The sequence below is a fragment of the Tachyglossus aculeatus genome, chromosome 1 (assembly GCF_015852505.1).
Source record: "Tachyglossus aculeatus isolate mTacAcu1 chromosome 1, mTacAcu1.pri, whole genome shotgun sequence".
NCBI classification, from domain to species: domain Eukaryota; kingdom Metazoa; phylum Chordata; class Mammalia; order Monotremata; family Tachyglossidae; genus Tachyglossus; species Tachyglossus aculeatus.
In genome coordinates, this window is record NC_052066.1 from 48,180,088 (window position 1) to 48,201,378 (window position 21,291).

General features: G+C 43.5%; 1 protein-coding gene and 1 non-coding gene across 2 annotated transcripts in view; one reads left to right on the plus strand and one right to left on the minus strand.

The window, feature by feature from the left end:
• Positions 1-1,935: 1,935 nt before the first annotated feature.
• On the minus strand, positions 1,936-2,073 carry LOC119934144. Its single transcript, XR_005452868.1, has one exon. It is a non-coding gene; the product is annotated as a small nucleolar RNA SNORA7 (small nucleolar RNA).
• Positions 2,074-5,755: 3,682 nt separating this feature from the next.
• The window catches only part of MCF2L2 (MCF.2 cell line derived transforming sequence-like 2), a 491,086-nt gene continuing 475,550 nt past the window's right edge, over positions 5,756-21,291 (plus strand). The window contains exon 1 of the mRNA XM_038758478.1: positions 5,756-5,876. Within this exon, the coding sequence (XP_038614406.1) occupies positions 5,756-5,876 (121 nt within the window). The remainder of the gene's footprint in view (positions 5,877-21,291) is intronic.

The window sequence follows — 21,291 nt, forward strand, 5'->3', positions numbered from 1 at the left end:
CATTTGATGCCGTATATCATTCATGGAAGAGTTGGGAGAAACTTCTCCAGAATCTGGGAGTGTCTGTGGTTCTGTAGTGGTAGAGGCATTTTGTTTCTTTGGAACTTGTTAAGCGCTTATTGAATGACAAGCACTGTACTGAGCACTGGGGTAGGTACAAGAAAATCAGATCAAACATAGTCCCCATCCCATACAGGGCTCACAGTTTGTTTTTAATGGGATTTGAGAAGCGCTTACTCTGTGCCAGGCCCTGTTCTAAGCCCTGGGATAGGTACAAGCTAATCAGGTTGGACACAGTACATGCCCCACATGGGGCTCTCAGTCTTAATCCCCATTTTACAGATGAGATAACTGAGGCACAGAGAAGTGAAGTGACTTGTCCAAGGTCACACAGCAGACAAGTTGCAGGTCTAGGAATAGAACCCAGGTCCTTCTGATTCCCTGGCCCGTTCCCTATCCATTAGGCCATACAACTTCTCAAAGTCTGCGGCTGCTGCTCTCAGGTCAAAGTCTAATGGTCATATTAAAGGATGGAGACCACAATAGTGTATATAAATTTTCAACATGGTAGGGTGTTTGATACCTCATGACTGCCACATTGTGAATGCCAATCTGCCAAAAGCCATGCTGGTCTTTTTTATTGTTTCCTACTTTGTCCATTCATTCTATTACTAGTCTATTTATTTTATTTTGTTAATATGTTTTGTTTTGTTGTCTGTCTCCTCCTTCTAGATTGTGAGTCTACTGTTGTGTAGGGACCGCCTCTATGTGTTGCCAACTTGTACTTCTCAAGTGCTTAGTACAGTGCTCTGCACACAGTAAGCACTCAATAAATATGAATGAATGAATGAATGAATGAATTCATTTGGCATTGGACTGTCTAGATAGCAGAATTAATAATTATTAATTATTATTATTAATTATTATATTAATTATATAATTATTATATTATAATAATGGCATTTATTAAGTGCTTACTATGTGCAAAGCACTGTTCTAAGCACTGGGGAGGTTACAAAGTGATCCGGTTCTCCCACGGGGGGCTCACAGTCTTCATCCCCACTTTACAGATGAGGGAACTGAGGCCCAAAGAAGTTAAGTGACTTGCCCAAAGTCACACAGCTGACAATTAGCAGAGCTCGGATTTGAACCCATGACCTCTGACTCCAAAGCCCGGACTCTTTCCAGTGAGCCACGCTGCTTCTCATAGTGATAGATATGATAGTAATAGTGATAGAATTAGCAATAGAACTTAGTTCTGAGTTGGTGATAAACAATATTTGATTGTATTTGGGTTTGCTCAGTGTGCGCTACTATTAAATTTGGATTTCTTCAGACTTAATGGAAAAGTAACGAGCAATTGATCAACAGTGTTTAGTTAGTACTTACTGTATGTGGAGCCCTTTAGTAAACACAAGGGAGAGTCTTGTCTTATGCTGTCAAGTCGTTTCCAACCCATAGCGACTCCATGGACACATCTCTGTGTTCTCTGTGTTACAGAGAAGCAGCGTGGCTCAGTGGAAAGAGCCCGGGCTTTGGAGTCAGACATCGTGGGTTCAAATCCCGACTCTGCCAATAGCCAGCTGTGTGACTTTGGGCAAGTCACTTAACTTCTCTGGGCCTCTGTTACCTCATCTGTAAAATTGGGATTAAGACTGTGAGCCCCCTGTGGGACAACCTGATCACCTTGTAACCTCCCCAGTGCTTAGAACAGTGCTTTGCAAATAGTAAGTGCTCAGTAAATGCTATTATTATTATTATTATCTCTCTCAGAGTGCCCCACCTCCATCTGCAATCATACTGGTAGTGGATCCATAGAGTTTTCTTAGTAAAAATATGGAAGTGGTTTACCGTTGCCTTCTCCTGTGCAGTAAACCTGACTCTCCGCTCTCGACTCTCTCCCGTGCTGCTGCTGCCCAGCACAGGGGAGTTTTGACTTGTAGCAGATTGCCTTCCACTCTCTAACCACTGGCCAAACTAGGAATGGAATGGTTAGGCCTCTGCTTGACTCTCCCTCCCATAGCAGAGACTGGTTGAGGACTGGAAACTCTCCAGGTGTGATCCTGAGAGGGGACAAGAGAGAGTGCAATACGGTAAATAGACACAAATCCTACTCTTAAGGATCTGGTGGGTGAAAGAATTTAAAATACAGGTAGGGGAACCAATTGAGTATAACAATATGTACGTAAGTGCTGTGGGTTTAACACAGAGCAATACTAAAACCTCTTTGACTTTAAAAAAATCCCTTGTCGTGATCACTCAATAAACAGACTATTGGTTGCCAAGTAAATTGGAGAAGCAGCGTGGCTCAGTGGAAAGAGCACGGGCTTTGGAGTCAGAGGTCATGGGTTCAAATCCCGGCTCCCTCGCATGTCTGCTGTGTGACCTTGGGCAAGTCACAACTTTTTTGTGCCTCAGTTCCCTCATCTGTAAAATGTGGATGAAGCCTATGAGCCCCCCGTGGGACAACCTGATCACCAGGTTAGAACAGTGCTTTGCACATAGTAAGCGCTTAATAAATGCCATTATTATTATTATTATGTCCCTGAGAAATTAATCAAGATTCTTAGGCTACTTCATGACAGTATAGTCAGTTGTCAGTTTCTCTCTAGAGTATAAGCTCCCTCTAGACTGTAAGTTCACTGTGGGCAGGGAATGTATCTACCAACTCTTTCATATTGTACTCTCCCAGGTGCTTAGTACAGTGCTCTGCACACAGTAAGCGCTCAATAAATACAATTGATTGATCGAAGGTGCCCTACCAGTCTCCTTCACCGATCAGTTAAGTGGGACCGATCTGTTCTAAACTACTGTGTTTGTGGCTGCAAAGACCAGTCTGAAAATCATAAGCTTCCAATAATCCAGGAAACTTTTCCAGTTTATGCTTTCATCGCCTTCAAAACGGCCTGAGACAGTCACGCTATAGGCTGATGACTGTGCTCTTAAGTCATATTCACAGTGACAAAGCCAGATAATTACGAATCACTTTGGCAACAATGTGGAATGACATTAAGTGTTACTGAACACATTAATCAGAAACAGTAGGTGCAGTTGGGTAGAGCACAGATGGGAGTCAGAAGGTCATGGGTTCTAATCCAGCTCCACCACTTGTCTGCTGGCCTGAGGGAGAATGTGGATAAGGGGTTGGGGGAGGGCTATAGGGGATCAAGGTACAGAGAAAAGGTTGGTGTTAGAGGATCAGACTGCGGGGTTTGGGTTGTAGTAGGGGCAAGGTTAGGAGGGAGAATGCTGATTGACTGCCGTGAAGGAATTTTTGTTTGATATCGAGGGGCTGGGCAACCATTGAAGGTTTTTGAGGAGTGGGGAGACCTGGAGTGAAACATTTTTTTAGAAAAATGAACCTGGCAGTAGTGTGAAGTATGAACTGGAGAGAGGGGAGAGACAAGAGCCCCCTTTTCCCTCTCCTCCTCCCCACCCCCCTGACCCTACCTCTTTCCCCTACCCACAGCACTTGTATATATATTTGTACAGATTTATTACTCTATTTTACTTGTACATATTTACTATTCTGTTTATTTGGTTAATGATGTGCATTTAAATAAATTTATTTATTTATTTATTTATTTATTTATTTATTTATTTATTTTATTTGTACATATCTATTCTATTTATTTTATTTTGTTAGTATGTTTGGTTTTGTTCTCTGTCTCCCCCTTTTAGACTGTGAGCCCACTGTTGGGTAGGGACTGTCTCTATATGTTGCCAATTTGTACTTCCCAAGCGCTTAGTACAGTGCTCTGCACATAGTAAGCGCTCAATAAATATTATTGATGATGATGATGATGATGATTTAGCTTTAATTCTATTTGTTCTGACAACGTGGACACCTGTCTACATGTTTTGTTTTGTTGTCTGTCTCCCCCCTCTAGACTGTGAGCCCGTTGTTGGGTAGGGACCGTCTCTATATGTTGCCAACTTGTACTTCCCAAGCGCTTAGTACAGTGCTCTGCACACAGTAAGTGCTCAATAAATACGATTGAATGAATGAATGAATGAATGAATGAATGAACAAGAGGCAGAGATGAGAGGAGCAGAATAGGGAATCACCAGAGGACCCTTTTGTGAATTGTTGCAGACATTGAGCTTATTTTCCAAATAATAATAATAATAATAATAATAGGCATTTGTTAAGCGCTTACTATGTGCAAAGCACTGTTCTAAGCGCTGGGGAGGATACAGGCTGATCAGGTTGTCCCAAGTGGGGCTCACAGTCTTAATCCCCATTTTACAGATGAGGTAACTGAGGCCCAGAGAAGTTAACTGACTTGCCCAAGATCACACAGCAGACATGTGGTGGAGTCAGGATTCGAACCCATGACCTCTGACTCCAAATCCCGTGCTCTTTCCACTGAGCCACGCTGCTTCTCTCATATATACTACAACAATGCATTCAACAGTCCCTTATTGGCTTGTGCCCCTCCCAAACTATCTAATTTACTACCAATCAATCAGTGGTATTTACTAAACACTTATCGTATGCAAAGCACTGTACTAAGCGCTTGGGAAAGTGTGACTTTGGGCAAGTCACTCAACTTCTCTGTGCCTCAGTTACCTCATCTGTAAAATGGGGATTAAAACTGTGAGGCCCCCGTGGGACAACCTGATTACCTTGTAACCTCCCCAGCGCTTAGAACAGTGCTTTGCACATAGTAAGTGCTTAACGAATACCATCATTATTATTATTATTATTACAGTACAACTTGCCCCGACCACAAGGAACTCACAGTTTAGAGGCATACAGTCAATCTAGGCACTGAATAGCAACATCACCCCCACCCCACTCCCCGCCCCACCACCAATAGTGATATCTGTATGTTCCATACAAGGTTTTTCTTTTTTCATTTCCAGTTTTAATTCCCAAGGCACTTAATTTTACCATATTTTTTTATGACAAAACTGCCAAATCTCTTACTAATAACTGAATCAAATGGTATCACCAGAGGTGGTGGCAATATGAAATCAAAGCACCTACCATAAGTAGAATTGTATGAAGAGCCAACAACTTGGTCAACAGCGACCCTCCATTTTAGAATAAACAAGTGCAAATCTGTAACAGCAAATCCATTTTTTCCTGACTGCTGCAAAAAAAGCCTCAGAGCACCATCAGAGGAAATTGAACATATTTTAAAACGAGCAGAAATCACAACAATCTGTAAACTCCAACATATACAGGATTTCTGTTTATTTAAATCAGAAAGCAGCTTAGACTCCCTCTCTCCCAAGGAAGAACCCCCAAACTAAAATTATACACCATCTGAATCGTAGCATCCTTAATCTGAGAAGACGATAAAAAAAGGTGGATTTTGCTTCTCCTCCTAAAGGTTAACAGCCGGTCAACGTCAAAACAGCAAGCAGATATTCATCTGAAAAATGCCTTGAGTCCTGCTGTTTTATTAAGAAGTCTCCCCCCTGCTGCTTTGCAAAAATGTGTGATTCATTCCTAATACGGTTTTCTAATACGGTTTTACCCCTTGATTTTACTTTTATTTTCAAATTGGGAAATTAGGTAACCTGATCGCTAAGGCAGCCCCTCTTCCCGTCAATAAGCCTCAGCTCTCCACCAATTGCAGGGGTGAGCTCTCTGCACATTAAGCCGACCTTGAATAAACTTAAAAAGGGATAAGCCCGGAGAAAGGATTGAAGGCTTGGAGCTGAATTTGATGCGGACAGGATGGAACAATCCACAGTTTGGTAGCATTTTCTCGGGGAGCAATGACTGCTTGGCTCTAACAGCATGGGCAGCAGGGGCCTCAATCATTTGCCTTACACGCTTGTCAGGATAACGGAGGCAGAAATGAAGACGTATCATCATTTCCTAGGACGATGCTGCAGGCTGGAAACTACAGCGAGGAAAGGTATGGTGGGTGCGCTGCTTTCTCTCTGAAAAGTTTGTTCAGTGGATGACAGTCACATTCAGGGGTTCCCTTTAATTTTTTGCGAAGGAGACCTACTTCTCATTTCCTCTTCCGAAGCTGCTTCGAGTCGCTTGTTAATAGCTTGAAAAAAACATTTCCCAATGGAGAGGAGGAGAGGTAAAAGGATCCAGAATTTGGAATTCATAGCATGGAGGGAACAGGGGAGTAGTCAAGCCAAATCCAAGGCATTTCCCATTATGCGACGGAGATGATTATAGATTTGGGTTCTGGAGGACAATGAGGTGTCAAATGTTGCTTTTGCTTGCTGGGAGGGAAAGAAGTCCAAATCTGCAGATCCATCAGGAGCTGAATTATAGTCCTCTTCTTAGTTGAATGGGATTTGGGAAGCTTAGTGAGAGTAGGATTTAAATGAGAACGAGGGTTGACATGATATTAAAATAGCTGTTGGGTGTCACTAGGAACCAGGAATCTTATTTACTATTTTGCGGTCCTCGTAAGCCTTAGCGTGCCATCTGGAAGGGGTAGGTAGTGAGTCATATCATTACAGACAGCTCCTCGGGGACAGGGAATGTGGGAGTCAGAGGTCGTGGGTTCTAATTCCGGCTCCTCCAATTGTCTACTGTGTGACCTTGGGCAAGTCACTTAACTTCCCTGGGCCTCAGTTAACTCATCTGTAAAATGGGGATTAAGACTGTGAGCCCCACGTGGGATGACCTGATTACCTTGTATCTACCCCAGCTTAGAACAGTGCTTGGCCCATGGTAAGTGCTTAACAAATACCATCATTACTATTATTATCAGCTGTGTGACTTTGGACAAGTCACTTAACTTCTTTGTGCCCCAGTTACCTCATCTGTAAAATGGTGATTAAGACTGTGAGCCCCACGTGGGACAACCTGAACACCTTGTATCTACCCCAGTGCTTAGAACAGTGTTTGGCACATAATAAGCACTTAATAAATGCCATTATTATTATTATTATTATTAATTCATTCAGACAGTCATATTTATTCAATGCTTACTGGATGCAGAGCAGTGTACTAAGCACTTGGGAAGTATTTATTGTCATATTGTACTCTCCCAAGCTCTTAGAACAGTGCTCTGCACACAGTAAGCACTCAATAAATATCATCAGTTGATTGATTATTTGCCAAGTAAGTGGCCATCTACAAGCTTAAAGGGTAACCGGGTTCTTTTCTTCTGTGGATTTCCTTGCTCTCCCCAAGAACTGCTTTTCCCAGATTGGCTCTATATCCCCATGTTTCCTTCTCCACCCTGGATTTCTGAAGTCTTTGCAGTCCTCCGCCTCCAGGGTGAGAAGAGACAGGTGGGGATGATGTTTTTTAAAAATAATTTGCACAACTGCTGTAGTATCTGTCTCTTGGGTGAGGCTGAGAATTAATGATGTTTCAATATTTTGAGAACTCTCTCTCTCTGATCCACGCTCTTCTCCCAGTACACCCCAACTTGCATTCTTTGTTCCTCTCCAGGTCTCCTTCTCAGCTCTTTCACCTCCAACCCCTTGCTAACACCCTTTCTGCTAACACCCTCCTCCAGGAGGCCTTCCCAGACTGAGCCCCTTCCTTCCTCTCCCCCTCGTCCCCCTCCAGCACCTGTATATATGTATATATGTTTGTACATATTTATTACTCTATTTATTTATTTATCTTACTTGTACATATCTATTCTATTTATTTTATTTTGTTAGTATGTTTGGTTTTGTTCTCTGTCTCCCCCTTCTAGACTGTGAGCCCACTGTTGGGTTGGGACCGTCCCTATATGTTGCCAACCTGTACTTCCCAAGCACTTAGTACAGTGCTCTGCACATAGTAAGCGCTCAATAAACACGATTTGATTGATTGATTTCTGCTGCCCCTCACCCCCACAAGTCAAATCCACCAGAATTGAAGTCTTTCAAAGCCATTCTGAAATCCCACCACCTCCAGGAGGCACTCCATGATAAATTATTCTTTTCCTTTTGTTTTAAAATGGTATTTGTTAAGCTCTTACTTTGTGCCAGGCACTGTCTTAAACTCTGGGGTAGATAGAAGCTAATCAGTTGGGCACAGTCTATGTCCCACATGAGGTTCACAGTTTAATTCCACATTTTACAGGCGAGGTAACAAGGACACAGAAATGAAATGACTTGTCCAAGATCACACAGCAGAAACCCTTCTTCCCAAGTCATACCCTTCTAATTACCCCCCTCAGCCATTCTGTGCAGTACTTGTCCTCTTGATTTCACTACTTACCTAGCATATCTCTTCATCTTGACTTATGTATCTGCCCAGTTATTGAATGTGGTTTGCAGATATTAATCCCAGAGGTGGATTGGCAGGTAATCCTCCTGACCCCATTTTACAAATGAGGAAACCCAAGATGAGGAGGAGCAGGGAGTAAGAGTTAGAAGGAGTTGTGGGATAGATCCACTGGAGCAAACCTTCTTCCTCAGCCTCCGTCCTAACCCTCCTGTCTCTAACATCAGATCCCGGGATTGCCCCCTCCTTCCATTTTAAACCCTAATTCCCTTCTCAGGGCAATCACGGAATTGAAGAGGGTGAGCAGATGTCACTAGGAGGACTGGCATTAGCCAACTGTGGGCCCAACATAGAAGAAGTGAATGCCCACACCTAACAGGCTGGTGGTACTAGATGTCAATCAGTGGTATTTATTGAGGGCTTACTGTGTGCAAAGCACTGTGCTGTGCATTTGAGAGAATATGCTTCTTTTCTTACTTGTCTCTCAAAACTAATGTCCTCTAATTTGCAAATCAGGGGACCGCTGAAGTAGAGTCAATTGCTGAAGTCAACTGCCCCGCTTGCTCCCTCCAACAAATGGCAGCCCGAGTAACTGGGTCCTTGGAGACCCCTGGGCGCAGGCCCCTGGGTACAGGGAAGACCCCGGAGAGCAGATCCCTTGGTCAATTTGGGTCCAAAAAAGCACCACAGCGGAGGCTTAGCTCCCCACAGTTCTGCACTGCACTGGCCCCAGCCTCAGTGGACACTGCCACAATAGGGCTCCTGCAGTGTCGTCCTGAAATGTATTCATTCAATCATATTTATTGAGCACTTACTGTGTGCAAAGCACTGTACTAAGCACTTGAGAGAGTACAATATAACCACAAACAGACAGATTCCTTCACACATTCCTTCCCACAAGGAGCTCACAGTCCAGAGGGGGAGACAGACATTCGTATAAATAAATGAATAGATAAATAAATTAATTATAGATATGTACAGATATATACATATGTGCTGTGGGGATGGGAGGGAGAATGAATGGAGGAGCAAGTAAGAGTGGAACAGAAGGGAGTGGGAGAAAAGGAGAGGAGGGCTTAGGGAAGGCTTATTGGAGGAGATGTGCCTTCCTTAAGGTTTTGGAGTGGGGGAAAGCAAATATCTGCAATGGCAGCAACAGTTGTGACAGCTAGAATCAATCAATCAATCAATCAATCGTATTTATTGAGCGCTTACTATGTGCAGAGCACTGTACTAAGCGCTTGGGAAGTACAAATTGGCATCACATAGAGACAGTCCCTACCCAACAGTGGGCTCACAGTCTAAAAGGGGGAGACAGAGAACAGAACCAAACATACCAACAAAATAAAATAAGTAGGATAGAAATGTACAAGTAAAATAAATAAATAAATAAATAAATAGAGTAATAAATATGTACAACCATATATACATATACACAGGTGCTGTGGGGAAAATCAATGCAGAGGTCAGGGATCTGGGCGTGCTGTCCTGGGGATGCCCCCCAAGGCACTTTCTTCAACTCTCTCTCTCTATCCACCTCTATATTCAATTGTATTTCATTCAGGCGTGTTTATTGAGCGCTTACTGTGTGCAGAGCACTATACTAAGTGCTAGGAAGAGTACAACAATAAACAGACACATTCCCTGCCCACAACGAGCTTATAGTCTAGAGTCGGGGGAGACGGATGTTAATATACATAAATTACAGATATGTCTGTAAGTGTTGTGGTGCTGGGAAGGGGGTTGAACAAAGAGAGCAAGCCAGGATGATGCAGTGGGAGAAGAGGAAAGGGGGGTGTGGGTTAGTCAGGGAAGGCCTCTTGGAGAAGATGTGCCCTCAGTAAGTCTTTGAAAGGGGGAGAGTAATTGTCTGTTCGATTTGAAGAGGGAGGACACTACAGGCTAGAGGCAGGATGTGGGTGAGGGGGTCAATGGTGAGGGAGAAGAGATCGCAGCATAGTGAGAAGGTTAGCATTAGAGGAGCCAAGTGTGCGGGCTGGGGTGTAATAAGAGGGTAGTGAGGTGAGGTAGGAGGGGGCAAGGTGGTGGACTGCTTTAAAACCAATGGTGAAGAGCTTTCGTTTGATGTGAAATTAGATCAGCAACCACTGGAGCTTCTTGAGGGAGGGGTGGAAAATAGGCTGGCAGTACAGGGCTCAGCTCTGACTCCCATCACTACTTCAAAAGGCGGCCGTGTGGTGTAGTAAGAAAGAACATGGCACTATAATTCAGGAGAACTGGGTTCTAGTGCTGGCTCCACCACTTACCCGCTGTGTGACCTTGGGCAAGTCACCTAACTTTTCAATACCCGTCTCCTCTTCTGTAAAACGGTGATAAAATACCCGTTCTCTATTTTACTCTTCACAGTGAGTCCCATGTGGGACAGAGACTGTGACCAATATGGTTATGCACATTCTCACATCTTTGCCTTGCCCATAGTTTCTTTGGGATCTGAGAGAATGTTTATATATATAGATATAGATATATTTGTGTAAATACATAGTATATGTATTTGTAAATATGTGTATATGTAAATATACACATTGTGTAAATCAATCAATCAATCAATCATATTTATTGAGTGCTTATTTTGTGCAGAGCACTGTACTAAGCGCTTGGGAAGTACAAGTTGGCAACATATAGAGACAGTCCCTACCCAACCGTGGGCTCACAGTCTAGAAGGGGGAGATATTAGTATATGTAAATACACAAATATATAATACTATTTGTTAAGCACTTACTATGTGCCAAGCACTGGGGTAGATATAAGGTCATCAGGTTGGACATAGTCCGTGTCTCACATGGGGCTCACAGTCTTAATTCCCATTTTGCAGATGAGGGAACTGAGGCCCAGAGAAGTGAAGTGACTTGCCCGAGGTCACACAGGAGACAAGTGGCAGAGCCAGGATTAGAACCCACTTCCTCTGACTCCCAAGCCCGTGCTGTTGCCACTAGGGGAGGATATGAAACTGAAACCCTCACCGGAGTTTGAAATTGGGTATTTTGCCATGACTCAAGTTGAGAATGTTAAAAGGTGTCTATCTAACAGTGAAAATAGTTATAAAGAAGGCAACTATTACACTGATCCTCCAAATGTCCTTTGGTATCCTTGAAAAACACAAAATCGTGAACTGGATGGACACCTGATCTAACCCATGATGGCTTAATTTGTTCCTTATGTTCAAAGTCATTCAGTGCAAGTGATTTCAAAGTCAATCTTGGAGCCAAAAATAGAAGGCAGGTGACTGGATATCCTGTCTAAAACTCTCTTTCTCCACTCATTACATCCTAATGTTTTTCATAAAAAAACACAGGCAAAATCAGCAAAACCATGCTGAAAGGGGAAATAAATCAGAATGAAAAGAATAAATATGAGATTGGAGAAAAGGGGGCCCATTTTGAAGCAGGTTGAAGCAAGCGGGGTTTCGGGAGGAAATGGGGAATGGGGTTCATATCTTTCCCTCAATTGGGGGAGTGTGTTCACCTGTGTAAACTGAGGCGCATGTACAGAAAATGAGTCACCTAGACCCAGAAAACAGGTTATAGAAGAAATTGAGGGGACATGTAAAATGAGTCCTAACATTTCTACCATGCTAATTCAATCACTAGGGTGGCGACTTTTCAGAACTAAATGGTTATAAGAGAAGCAGCATAGCTCAGTGGAAAGAGCCCGGGCTTTGGAGTCAGAGGTCATGGGTTCAAATCCCTGCTCCGCCAATTGTCAGCTGTGTGACTTTGGGCAAGTCACTTAACTTCTCTGGGCCTCACTTACCTCATCTGTAAAATGGGGATTAAGACTGTGAGCCCTCCGTGGGACAACCTGATCACCTTGTAACCTCCCCAGCACTTAGTGCTTTGCACATAGTAAGCGCTTAATAAATACCATCATTATTATTCTCTGTGCCTCAGTTACCTCATCTGTAAAATGGGGATTAAGACTTTGAGCCCCCCATGGGGCAACCTGATCACGTTGTAACCTCCCCAGCGCTTAGAACAGGGCTTTGCACATAGTAAGCACTTAATAAATGCCATTATTATTATTATAGTAATAATAATTGTGATACCTCCCTCTAGACTGTAAGCTCCTTGTGGGCAGGGAATGGAGAAGCAGCATGGCACAGTGGAAAGAGCATGAATCTGGGAGTCAGAAGGTCATGGGTTCTAGTCCTGGCTCAGCTTGTTTGTTGTGTGGCCTTGGGCAAGTCACTTCACTTTTCTATGCCTCAGTTACCTCATCTGTAAAATGGGGATCGAGACTGTGAGCCCCACGTGGGACAGGGACTGTGTCCAACTTGATTTGCTCGTATCCACCCCAGTGCTTAGTACAGTGCCTGGCACAGAGTAAACACTAAACAAGTATCATCATTATAATAATTATTATTATATTGTACTCTCCCAACTACTTAATACAGTGCTGTGCACACAGTAAGAGCTCAATAAATACAATTGATGAAAAGCACTTATGTGCCAAGCACTTGACTAAGCACTAGGGTAGATCAATCAATCAATCAATCGTATTTATTGAGCGCTTACTGTGTGCAGAGCACTGTACTAAGCGCTTGGGAAGTACAAGTCGGCAACACATAGAGACAGTCCCTACCCAACAGCGGGCTCACAGTCTAGAAGGGGGAGACAGAGAACAAAACAAACATACTAACAAAATAAAATAAATAGAATAGATATGTACAAGTAAAATAAATAAATAAATAAATAAATAAATAGATACAACAAAACCAGGGTGGACACAATCTCTGTCCACATGCAGGGCAAGGCCCTGCTGAGAGCTCAAGGCCCTGCTGAGAACTCACCTCCTCCAGGAGGCCTTCCCAGACTGAGCCCCTTCCTTCCTCTCCCCCTTGTCCCCCCTCCATCCCCCCCCATCTTACCTCCTTCCCTTCCCCACAGCACCTGTATATATGTATATATGTTTGTACATATTTATTACTCTATTTATTTATTTTATTTGTACATATCTATTCTATTTATTTTATTTTGTTAGTATGTTTGGTTTTGTTCTCTGTCTCCCCCCTTTTAGACTGTGAGCCCACTGTTGGGTAGGGACTGTCTCTATATGTTGCCAATTTGTACTTCCCAAGCACTTAGTACAGTGCTCTGCACATAGTAAGCGCTCAATAAATACGATTGATGATGATGATGATGATATGAAGCTCGCAGTCTAAGTGGGAGGGAGAACAGGTATTTAATCCCCATTTTACAGATGAGGAAACTAAGGCCCAGAAGAGTTAAGTGATTAGCCCAAGGTCACTCGGCAGCCAAGTGGCAGAGCCTTGAATCCCTTCTTCTGTTCTCCGGGTACCGTAGGTTATGAGGTGGGGTGAGAGAGATGGAAAAGTAGAGGTACAGATGCCAAGGTTCTTGGTCTGGGTTTTGAAGTGGGACTAATGGCAGGCGGTCCCCCCCCAAAAATTAATTCTGTCTGCCCACTGTGATTTCAGTGAACATTGGATTTTTCTCCAATCAGAATTTGGCCTCAGATAATAAAATAATAATAATAATAATAATAATAATGGCATTTGTTAAGCATTTACTATGTGCAGAGCACTGTTCTAAGCACTGGGGGTGGATACAAGGGGATCAAGTTGTCCCACGTGGGGCTCACAGTCTTAATCCCCATTTTACAGATGAGGTAACTGAGGCTCAGAGAAGTTAAGTGACTTGCCCAAGGTCACACAGCAGACATGTGGCGGAGCCGGGATTTGAACTCATGACCTCAGATGGAATTTTCTACCCAAAACTACTTTCAAAAAATGAAGTGGTGGGGAGAGTACGATATAACAAAATTGGAACAGTACAGTAGATTTTTATTCATATTTTGTTCTCTGCATCTGGACCTGGAATGCCCTTCCTCCACACATCCACCAATTAGGTCTCTTCCTCCCTTCAAAGCCCTACTGAGAGCTCACCTCCTCCAGGAGGCCTTCCTCTCCTCCTCCCCATCGCCCCCCCCCACCCTACCTCTTTCCCCTCCCCACAGCACTTGCGTATATTTGTACATATTTATTACTATATTTGTTTTACTTGCACATATTTGCTATATTTTATTAATGCTGTGCATATAGCCATAATTCTATTTATTCTGGTGGTTTTGACACCTGTCTACATGTTTTGTCTTGTTGTCTGTCTCCCCCTTCTAGAGTGTGAGCCCATTGTTGGGTAGGGACCGTCTCTATATGTTGCCGACTTGTGCTTCCCAAGCGCTTAGTACAGTGCTCTGCACACAGTAAACACTCAATAAATATGATTGAATGAATGAATGAATGAATGAATTGGTGGGTAGGGACCATCACTATATGTTGCCGACTTGTACTTCCCAAGCGTTTAGTACAGTGCTCTGCACATAGTAAGTGCTTAATAAATACGATTGAATGAATGAATGAATGAATGGTAGAGACATTCCCTGCCCACAGGGAGGCTACAGTCTAGAAGGGGAGCTGTATACCACAATTATTGCCAAACAATGCTATTTATTGAGCACTTACTGTGTGCGGAATGCTATAGTACACCTGAGGGGACTCGAGAGAGTACAAGAGTACAGTACGCTACACATAGAACTAATATGGTAAAATATACGTCCACATTCTTATTCTTTCAAAATGAGACCCTAGTCTATGAACTGAGAAATGGAAGGCAGTAAGAACCACGTTATTTTCTAGGGAGTTGTAACCGAATATTGTTCGCAAAAATATTTTCCAATAGAAAGACCATCTGAAAGAAGAGAAGGGGTAGAAAGTAGGGAAGAACAACGCAGGAGATAGATGGGACAACAAAAAGAAAGAACAGATAGAATTTTTAATTGATAAACCCAAAGAATCATCAAGCTTATTTTCCTTCTAACCAAAAAGTAGTTGTTAATTACAGGAACATTGCTGGCATTTTGTTGCTGCATCAGTCAATGTTTGTACCCATTTTATTTTCACATTGTTCCGCAAGGAAAGAGGAAATATGTATTTATTATAAATACCTTTTGATTCCCTTCCTCTCCATCATTATCTTTCATTTAACTACTGCAATTTTTAGTGGTAGCCTATGCCAGCCAAATGATCATTTATCCTTGTTCCTTGAAAATAAGGATAAAAGGCACATGCAGTATCTGAGAGTAGAAATGAGGCAAGGCCTGCAGAAGATGTGATTTTTTTTTCTTCACGAGAATGTAAGCTTCTCGAGGGCAGGGATGCTATCTACCTATTCTGTTGTCCTCTAGTGCTGATTCCCACTGACTGTCCTTTAATCACAAGCAATCGCTGAGCTTTTTACAAACCAGTAGGCTGTAAGCTGGTAGTAGTACCCGACTCTGTGCCGGCTGGAAAGGATGAAGCCGCTGGGTTGTCTGAATTTATTGGAGAGGGGAATCCTATTGGGATATGTGAGTGGAATTATGATGAGGATATTCTGAATGACAATAACACTGGGAAAACCCAGCTCTGAGAGCTGAGGAGCACCACTTAGAAGGTTGCAACAAAGGCGAATTTGAACGATTTTAAAATCAGTTCAGTTTTTGTCACAAACAACCAACCAGCTGAAAATGTCGGGGCACAGATTCTGCCCCGCTGAGACCTCACACTTCATTTAACCCTTTCTCGCTACTGGCAAATGGTTGTGATTTCATTCGTTCATTCATTCAATCGTAATTATTGAGCACTTACAGCATGGTGTAATGGATAGACCACGGGCCTGGGGGTCAGAAGGTTATGAGTTCTAATCCTGGCTCTCCCACTTGCCTGTGGTGTGACCTTGGGTACGTCACTTCACTTCTCTGTGCCTCAGTTACCTCATCTGTAAAATGGGGATCGAGACTGTGAGCCCCACATGGGACAGGGGCTGTATCCATCCTGATTTGCTTGTATCCAACTCTAGCGCTCAGTGCCTGCTCACAGTAAATGCTTAACAAATATTATTATTATTATTATTACTGTGTGCAGAGCACTGTATTAATTGCTTGGGAGAGTACAATACAACAATAAACAGACACATTCCCGGCCCACAGCGAGCTTCCTGTCTAGAGGCTTCTGTTCATTCATTCAATCGTATTTATTGAGCGCTTACTGTATGCAGAGCACTGTACTAAGCACTTTCTGTTGAAAAGAAGTTGGAGGAAGGTCGGTGGAGAGCTGTAGCGAGAGAGTCCAACGTGGTAGTTGGACAGCATTTCAAACCAAGTGAGAAGAATCAATCAATCGTATTTATTGAGCGCTTACTGTGTGCAGAGCGCTGTAGTGAAGAATGTAGTGCTAGCTGTCCGGAGCACTGCATCTCAAACGAGGCCTCTTCCACTTTCTCGGATGACGAACACCAGGGTGGGGAGGTGAGATTTCACTTCCCTACTGCAGTCAGCCAGTCAGTCGTATTTACTGACCGCTTCCTGTGTGCCGAGCACTGTACTAAGTGCTTGGGAAAGTACGGTATGGCAAAATAACAGCAGGTGTGCCTAAATCAATCAATCAATCAATCAATCATATTTATTGAGCGCTTACTGTGTGCAGAGCACTGTACTAAGCGCTTGGGAAGTACAAGTTGGCAACGTATAGAGACAGTCCCTACCCAACAGTGTATCATGTTACAGTCCATCAGTGGTATTTGTTGAGCTATTATTCTGGGCAGCGCACTGTACTAAGCGTTTGGTAGAGGACAATAGGGTTAGTAAACCCAATCCCTGATTTACAGTCTAGTGAGGGGACAGACATTACATATGTCACAGGAAGGGGAAACAGCTGAGGAAAAAGGCGCATGCATAAGTGCTGTGGAGGGGATGAGGTTGGGGTTGATACCTAAGCGCTTAGGGTGTATGGGTGATAATAATAATAATTGTAGTATCTGTTAAGTGCTTACTCTGTGCAAGGCACTGTACTAAGCGCTGGGGTAGATACAAGCAAATCGGGATGGACACAGTCCCTGTCCCACATGGGGCTCACAGTCTCAATCCCCATTTTACAGATGAGGGAAGTGAGGCCCAGAGAAGTGAAGTGACTGCCCCAAGGTCACCCAGCAGACAAGTGGCGGAACTGGGATTAGAACCCGGGTCCTTCTGACCCCCAGGCCTGTGCTCTGTATGTTCTATTTATTTTATTTATTTTATTTTGTTAATGTGTTTTGTTCTGCTGTCTGCCCCAACTTGTACTTCCCAAGTGCTTAGTACAGTGCTCTGCACACAGTAAGCGCTCAATAAATACTATTGATTGATTGATTGCCTCCCCCTTCTAGACTGTGAGCCCGCTGTTGGGTAGGAACCATCTCTATATGTTGCCAACTTGTACTTCCCAAGTGCTTAGTACAGTGCTCTGCACACAGTAAGCGCTCAATAAATATGATTGAATGAATGAACGAATGCTCCTTACTAGGCCATGATGCAGAAATTGGGGAGAGAGAGATAAGAGATTAGTCAGGGAAAGTTTTCTGAAGGGGATGTGATTTTAGGAGGGCTTTGAAGATGGGGAGGGTGATGGTCTGTTGGATTCATTCATTCATTTATTCAATCGTATTTCTTGAGCTCTTACCGTGTGCTCGACTGTGAGCCCACTGTTGGGTAGGGACCATCTCTATATGTTGCCAACTTGTACTTCCCAAGCGCTTAATACAGTGCTCTGCACACAGTAAGTGCTCAATAAATACGATTGAATGAATGAATGAAATGCAGAGCACTGTACTAAGTGCTTGGGTGTGAAGGGGGAGGGAGCTCCAGGCCGGGGGAAGGAAGTAAGCAAGAGGTTGATGGCAAGAGAGAGGACTAACTCGCTAATCTACTATAAACCAACCCACACACTCCGCTCCTCTAATGCCAATTTATTTACAGTTCTTCAATTTCACCACTCTTTGCCCACCCCATGTCCACATCCTCCCTCTGGGGCCTGGAACTCAGCTGAGCACCACTTTCTCCACCCATAAACTATTCAAATCATATCACCTCCAAGAGGCTTCCCCTCTGCATTGCCTGTACACTTGGGTAAGTACTTAAGCGCTTAGTACAGTGCTCTGCACACAGTAAGCGCTCAACAAATACGATTGATTGATTGATCTCCTTATACATTGCCATTTCCCTTATCTGTAAATTATTTTAATCTATCTCCCCTATTAGACTATAAGCTCCTTATGGGCAGAGATCATGTGTACCGACTTTATCGGAGAAGCAGCGTGGCTCAGTGGAAAGAGCATGGGCTTGGGAGTCAGAGGATGTGGGTTCAAATCCCGGCTCTGCCAATTGGCAGCTGTGTGACCTTGGGTAAGTCACTTAACTTCTCTGTGCCTCAGTTGCCTCATCTGTAAAATGGGGATTAAGACTGTAAGCCCCATGTGGGACAACCTGATCCCCTTGTATCTGCCCCAGCGCTTAGAACAGTGCTTTGCATGTAGTAAGCGCTTAACAAATGCCATCATCATCATCATCATCAGAGAAGCAGTGTGGTTCAGTGGAAAGAGCGTGGGCTTGGGAGGTAGAGGTCATGGGTTCGAATCCCCGCTCTGCCACGTGTCAGCTGTGTGACCTTGGGCAAGCCACTTAACTTCTCTGTGCCTCAGTTACCTCATCTGCAAGATGGGGATTAAGACTGTGAGCCCCATGTGGGACAACATGATCACCTTGTATTCCCCCCAACGCTTAGAACGGTGCTTTGCACATAGTTCGTACTTAATACCATTATTATTATTATTATTATTATTACATTGGATGCTCTTAATTGCTTAGTACAGTGCACTGTGTACAATAAGTGCTCAATAAATGCTATTGATTGATTTGGGCAGGAGTTGTAGTGGGAGAGGAGTGAGGGTAAGTAGGGGGAAGAGAGCTGATTGACTGACTTAAAACTGATGGGACAGCTGATGGTTACCACATATCATTCCCCGAAATGAGGTGGTGAAATATCAGTTGCCCCTGTTCCATATGATCATCATCATCAATCGTATTTATTGAGCGCTTACTATGTGCAGAGCACTGTACTAAGCGCTTGGGAAGTACAAATTGGCAACATATAGAGACAGTCCCTACCCAACAGTGGGCTCACAGTCTAAAATATGATGCTATTATGTCGCATTGTGTAGTAGACTGTAAGCTTGCTGTGGGCAGGGAATTTGTCTACCAACTCTGTTATATTGTACTCTCCCAAGTGCTTAGTACTGTGCTCTACCCATGGTAAGTGCTCAATATATACGATTGATTGATTGATTGAATGATTGTGCATGCATATAATATGACATAATGACATTATATGACTGTGAGTCCCCCCTTCTAGACTGTGAGCCCACTGTTGGGTAGGGACCGTCTCTATATGTTGTCAACTTGTACTTCCCAAGCGCTTAGTACAGTGCTCTGCACACAGTAAGTGCTTAATAAATACAATTGAATGAATGAATGAATATTGTTTGGAAGAGCGTGTTTCTGTAGCCAGCTTGCTACTGAATGACACCGGCAGCTTGGCTCTGAGATCCCGACCTACCTCTCTCTAGAAAATCTTGTTTGTCCTGCGACTATCTTTGTGGCGGGCAGTGCTTATTACAGTGCTCTGCACACAGTAAGCACTCAATAAATACTATTGAATGAATGAATGAATGAATGAATGAATGTTTTGTTTTGTCATCTGTCTCCCCCTTCTAGACTGTGAGCCCGCTGTTGGGTAGGGACCGTCTCTATGTGTTGCCAACTTGTACTTCCCAAGCACTTAGTACAGTGCTCTGCACACAGTAAGCGCTCAATAAATACGATTGAATGAACGCATGAATATATATGTTTGCACGTATTTATTACTCTATTTATTTATTTATTTTTTTTGTACATATTTATTCTATTTATTTTATTGTGTTAATATGGTTTGTTTTGTCGTCCGTCTCCCCCTTCTAGACTGTGAGCCCATTGTTGGGTAGGGACCATCTCCGTATGTAGCCAACCTGTACTTCCCAAGCGCTTAGTACAGTGCTCTGCACACAGTAAGTGCTCAATAAGTACGATTGAATGAATGAATGGTGGGAAACCTGAGAGACATGTGCGGTCATCATCTTTGAACAGTCCTGGTAGTTGCCATCTTTGGAAGGTCCCGTACGGGCACCATTTTGGGGAGGTTCCATAAAATGCCTCCCTGACTTCACATACCATCTGAAGTCAGCTCTACCCTGATCATCCTCATCCCCCATATTCCTCCCCCGACTTTCGTGACCATGCAAGTGAGCGAGAGAGAGACTCACCTGGGAAGTTTTTCCCGGAGCTCCACCAGTGGAAAGAGCCCGGGCTTTGGAGTCAGAGGTCATGGGTTCAAATTCCGGCTCTGCCACTTGTCAGCTGTGCGACTTTGGGCAAGTCACTTAACTTCTCTGGGCCTCAATTACCTCATCTGTAATTGAGGGATTAAGACTGTGAGCCCCCCATGGGACAATCTGATCACCTTGTAACCTCCTCAGCACTTAGAACGGTGCTTTGCACATAGTAAGCACTTAATAAGTGCCATTATTATTATTATTACTAACAAATGTCATAAAAGAAATCAGAAACAAACAGAAGTGTCAGGTAGCAAAGTGTATCTCTGACAATTAGGCATTTCCACAGATGTTTCTTTGCCTTCTTAAGGTTAATGGCAACTTCTTTATTCAGGCTGCTTCATGTCAGAATTCATGGTTCCTGCATCCACCCCTCGAAGCAAGGAGGATGGTAGGTGAGAGCTTTTTCATGACTACAGTTGCTAGGGAACAAGGGAAATCCCTTCCTTAGCAACAAGAGTAGCATAGAAACGCCTCCGTTTCCCAGGGTGACACTGTGGGGTTGGAACAATAGGGAAAAATATGGAATGGAGACATTCCTTTGAATAACTCCTTGTACTAACTGTTTGAAGGAGTGAAGGGCAATGAAAGCTCTGAGCCTCTAGCACACATCCCTTTGGTTACCATTATGGCTAGGCACCCCAGATGTTGTTATGAAGTCGGCAAAAGAAGATAAATAGTGAGACTAATAATATGATGGTGTTTGTTAAGCACTTACTATGTCAAGCACTGTTCTAAGCGCTGGGGGAGATGTGAGGTAAAAAGGTTGGACACCATCTGTGTCCCACATAAGGCTCACAGCATTAATCCCCATTTTACAGGTGAGGAACCTGAGGCACAGAGAAGTGAAGTGACTTGCCCAAAGTCATCCTGCCGACGAG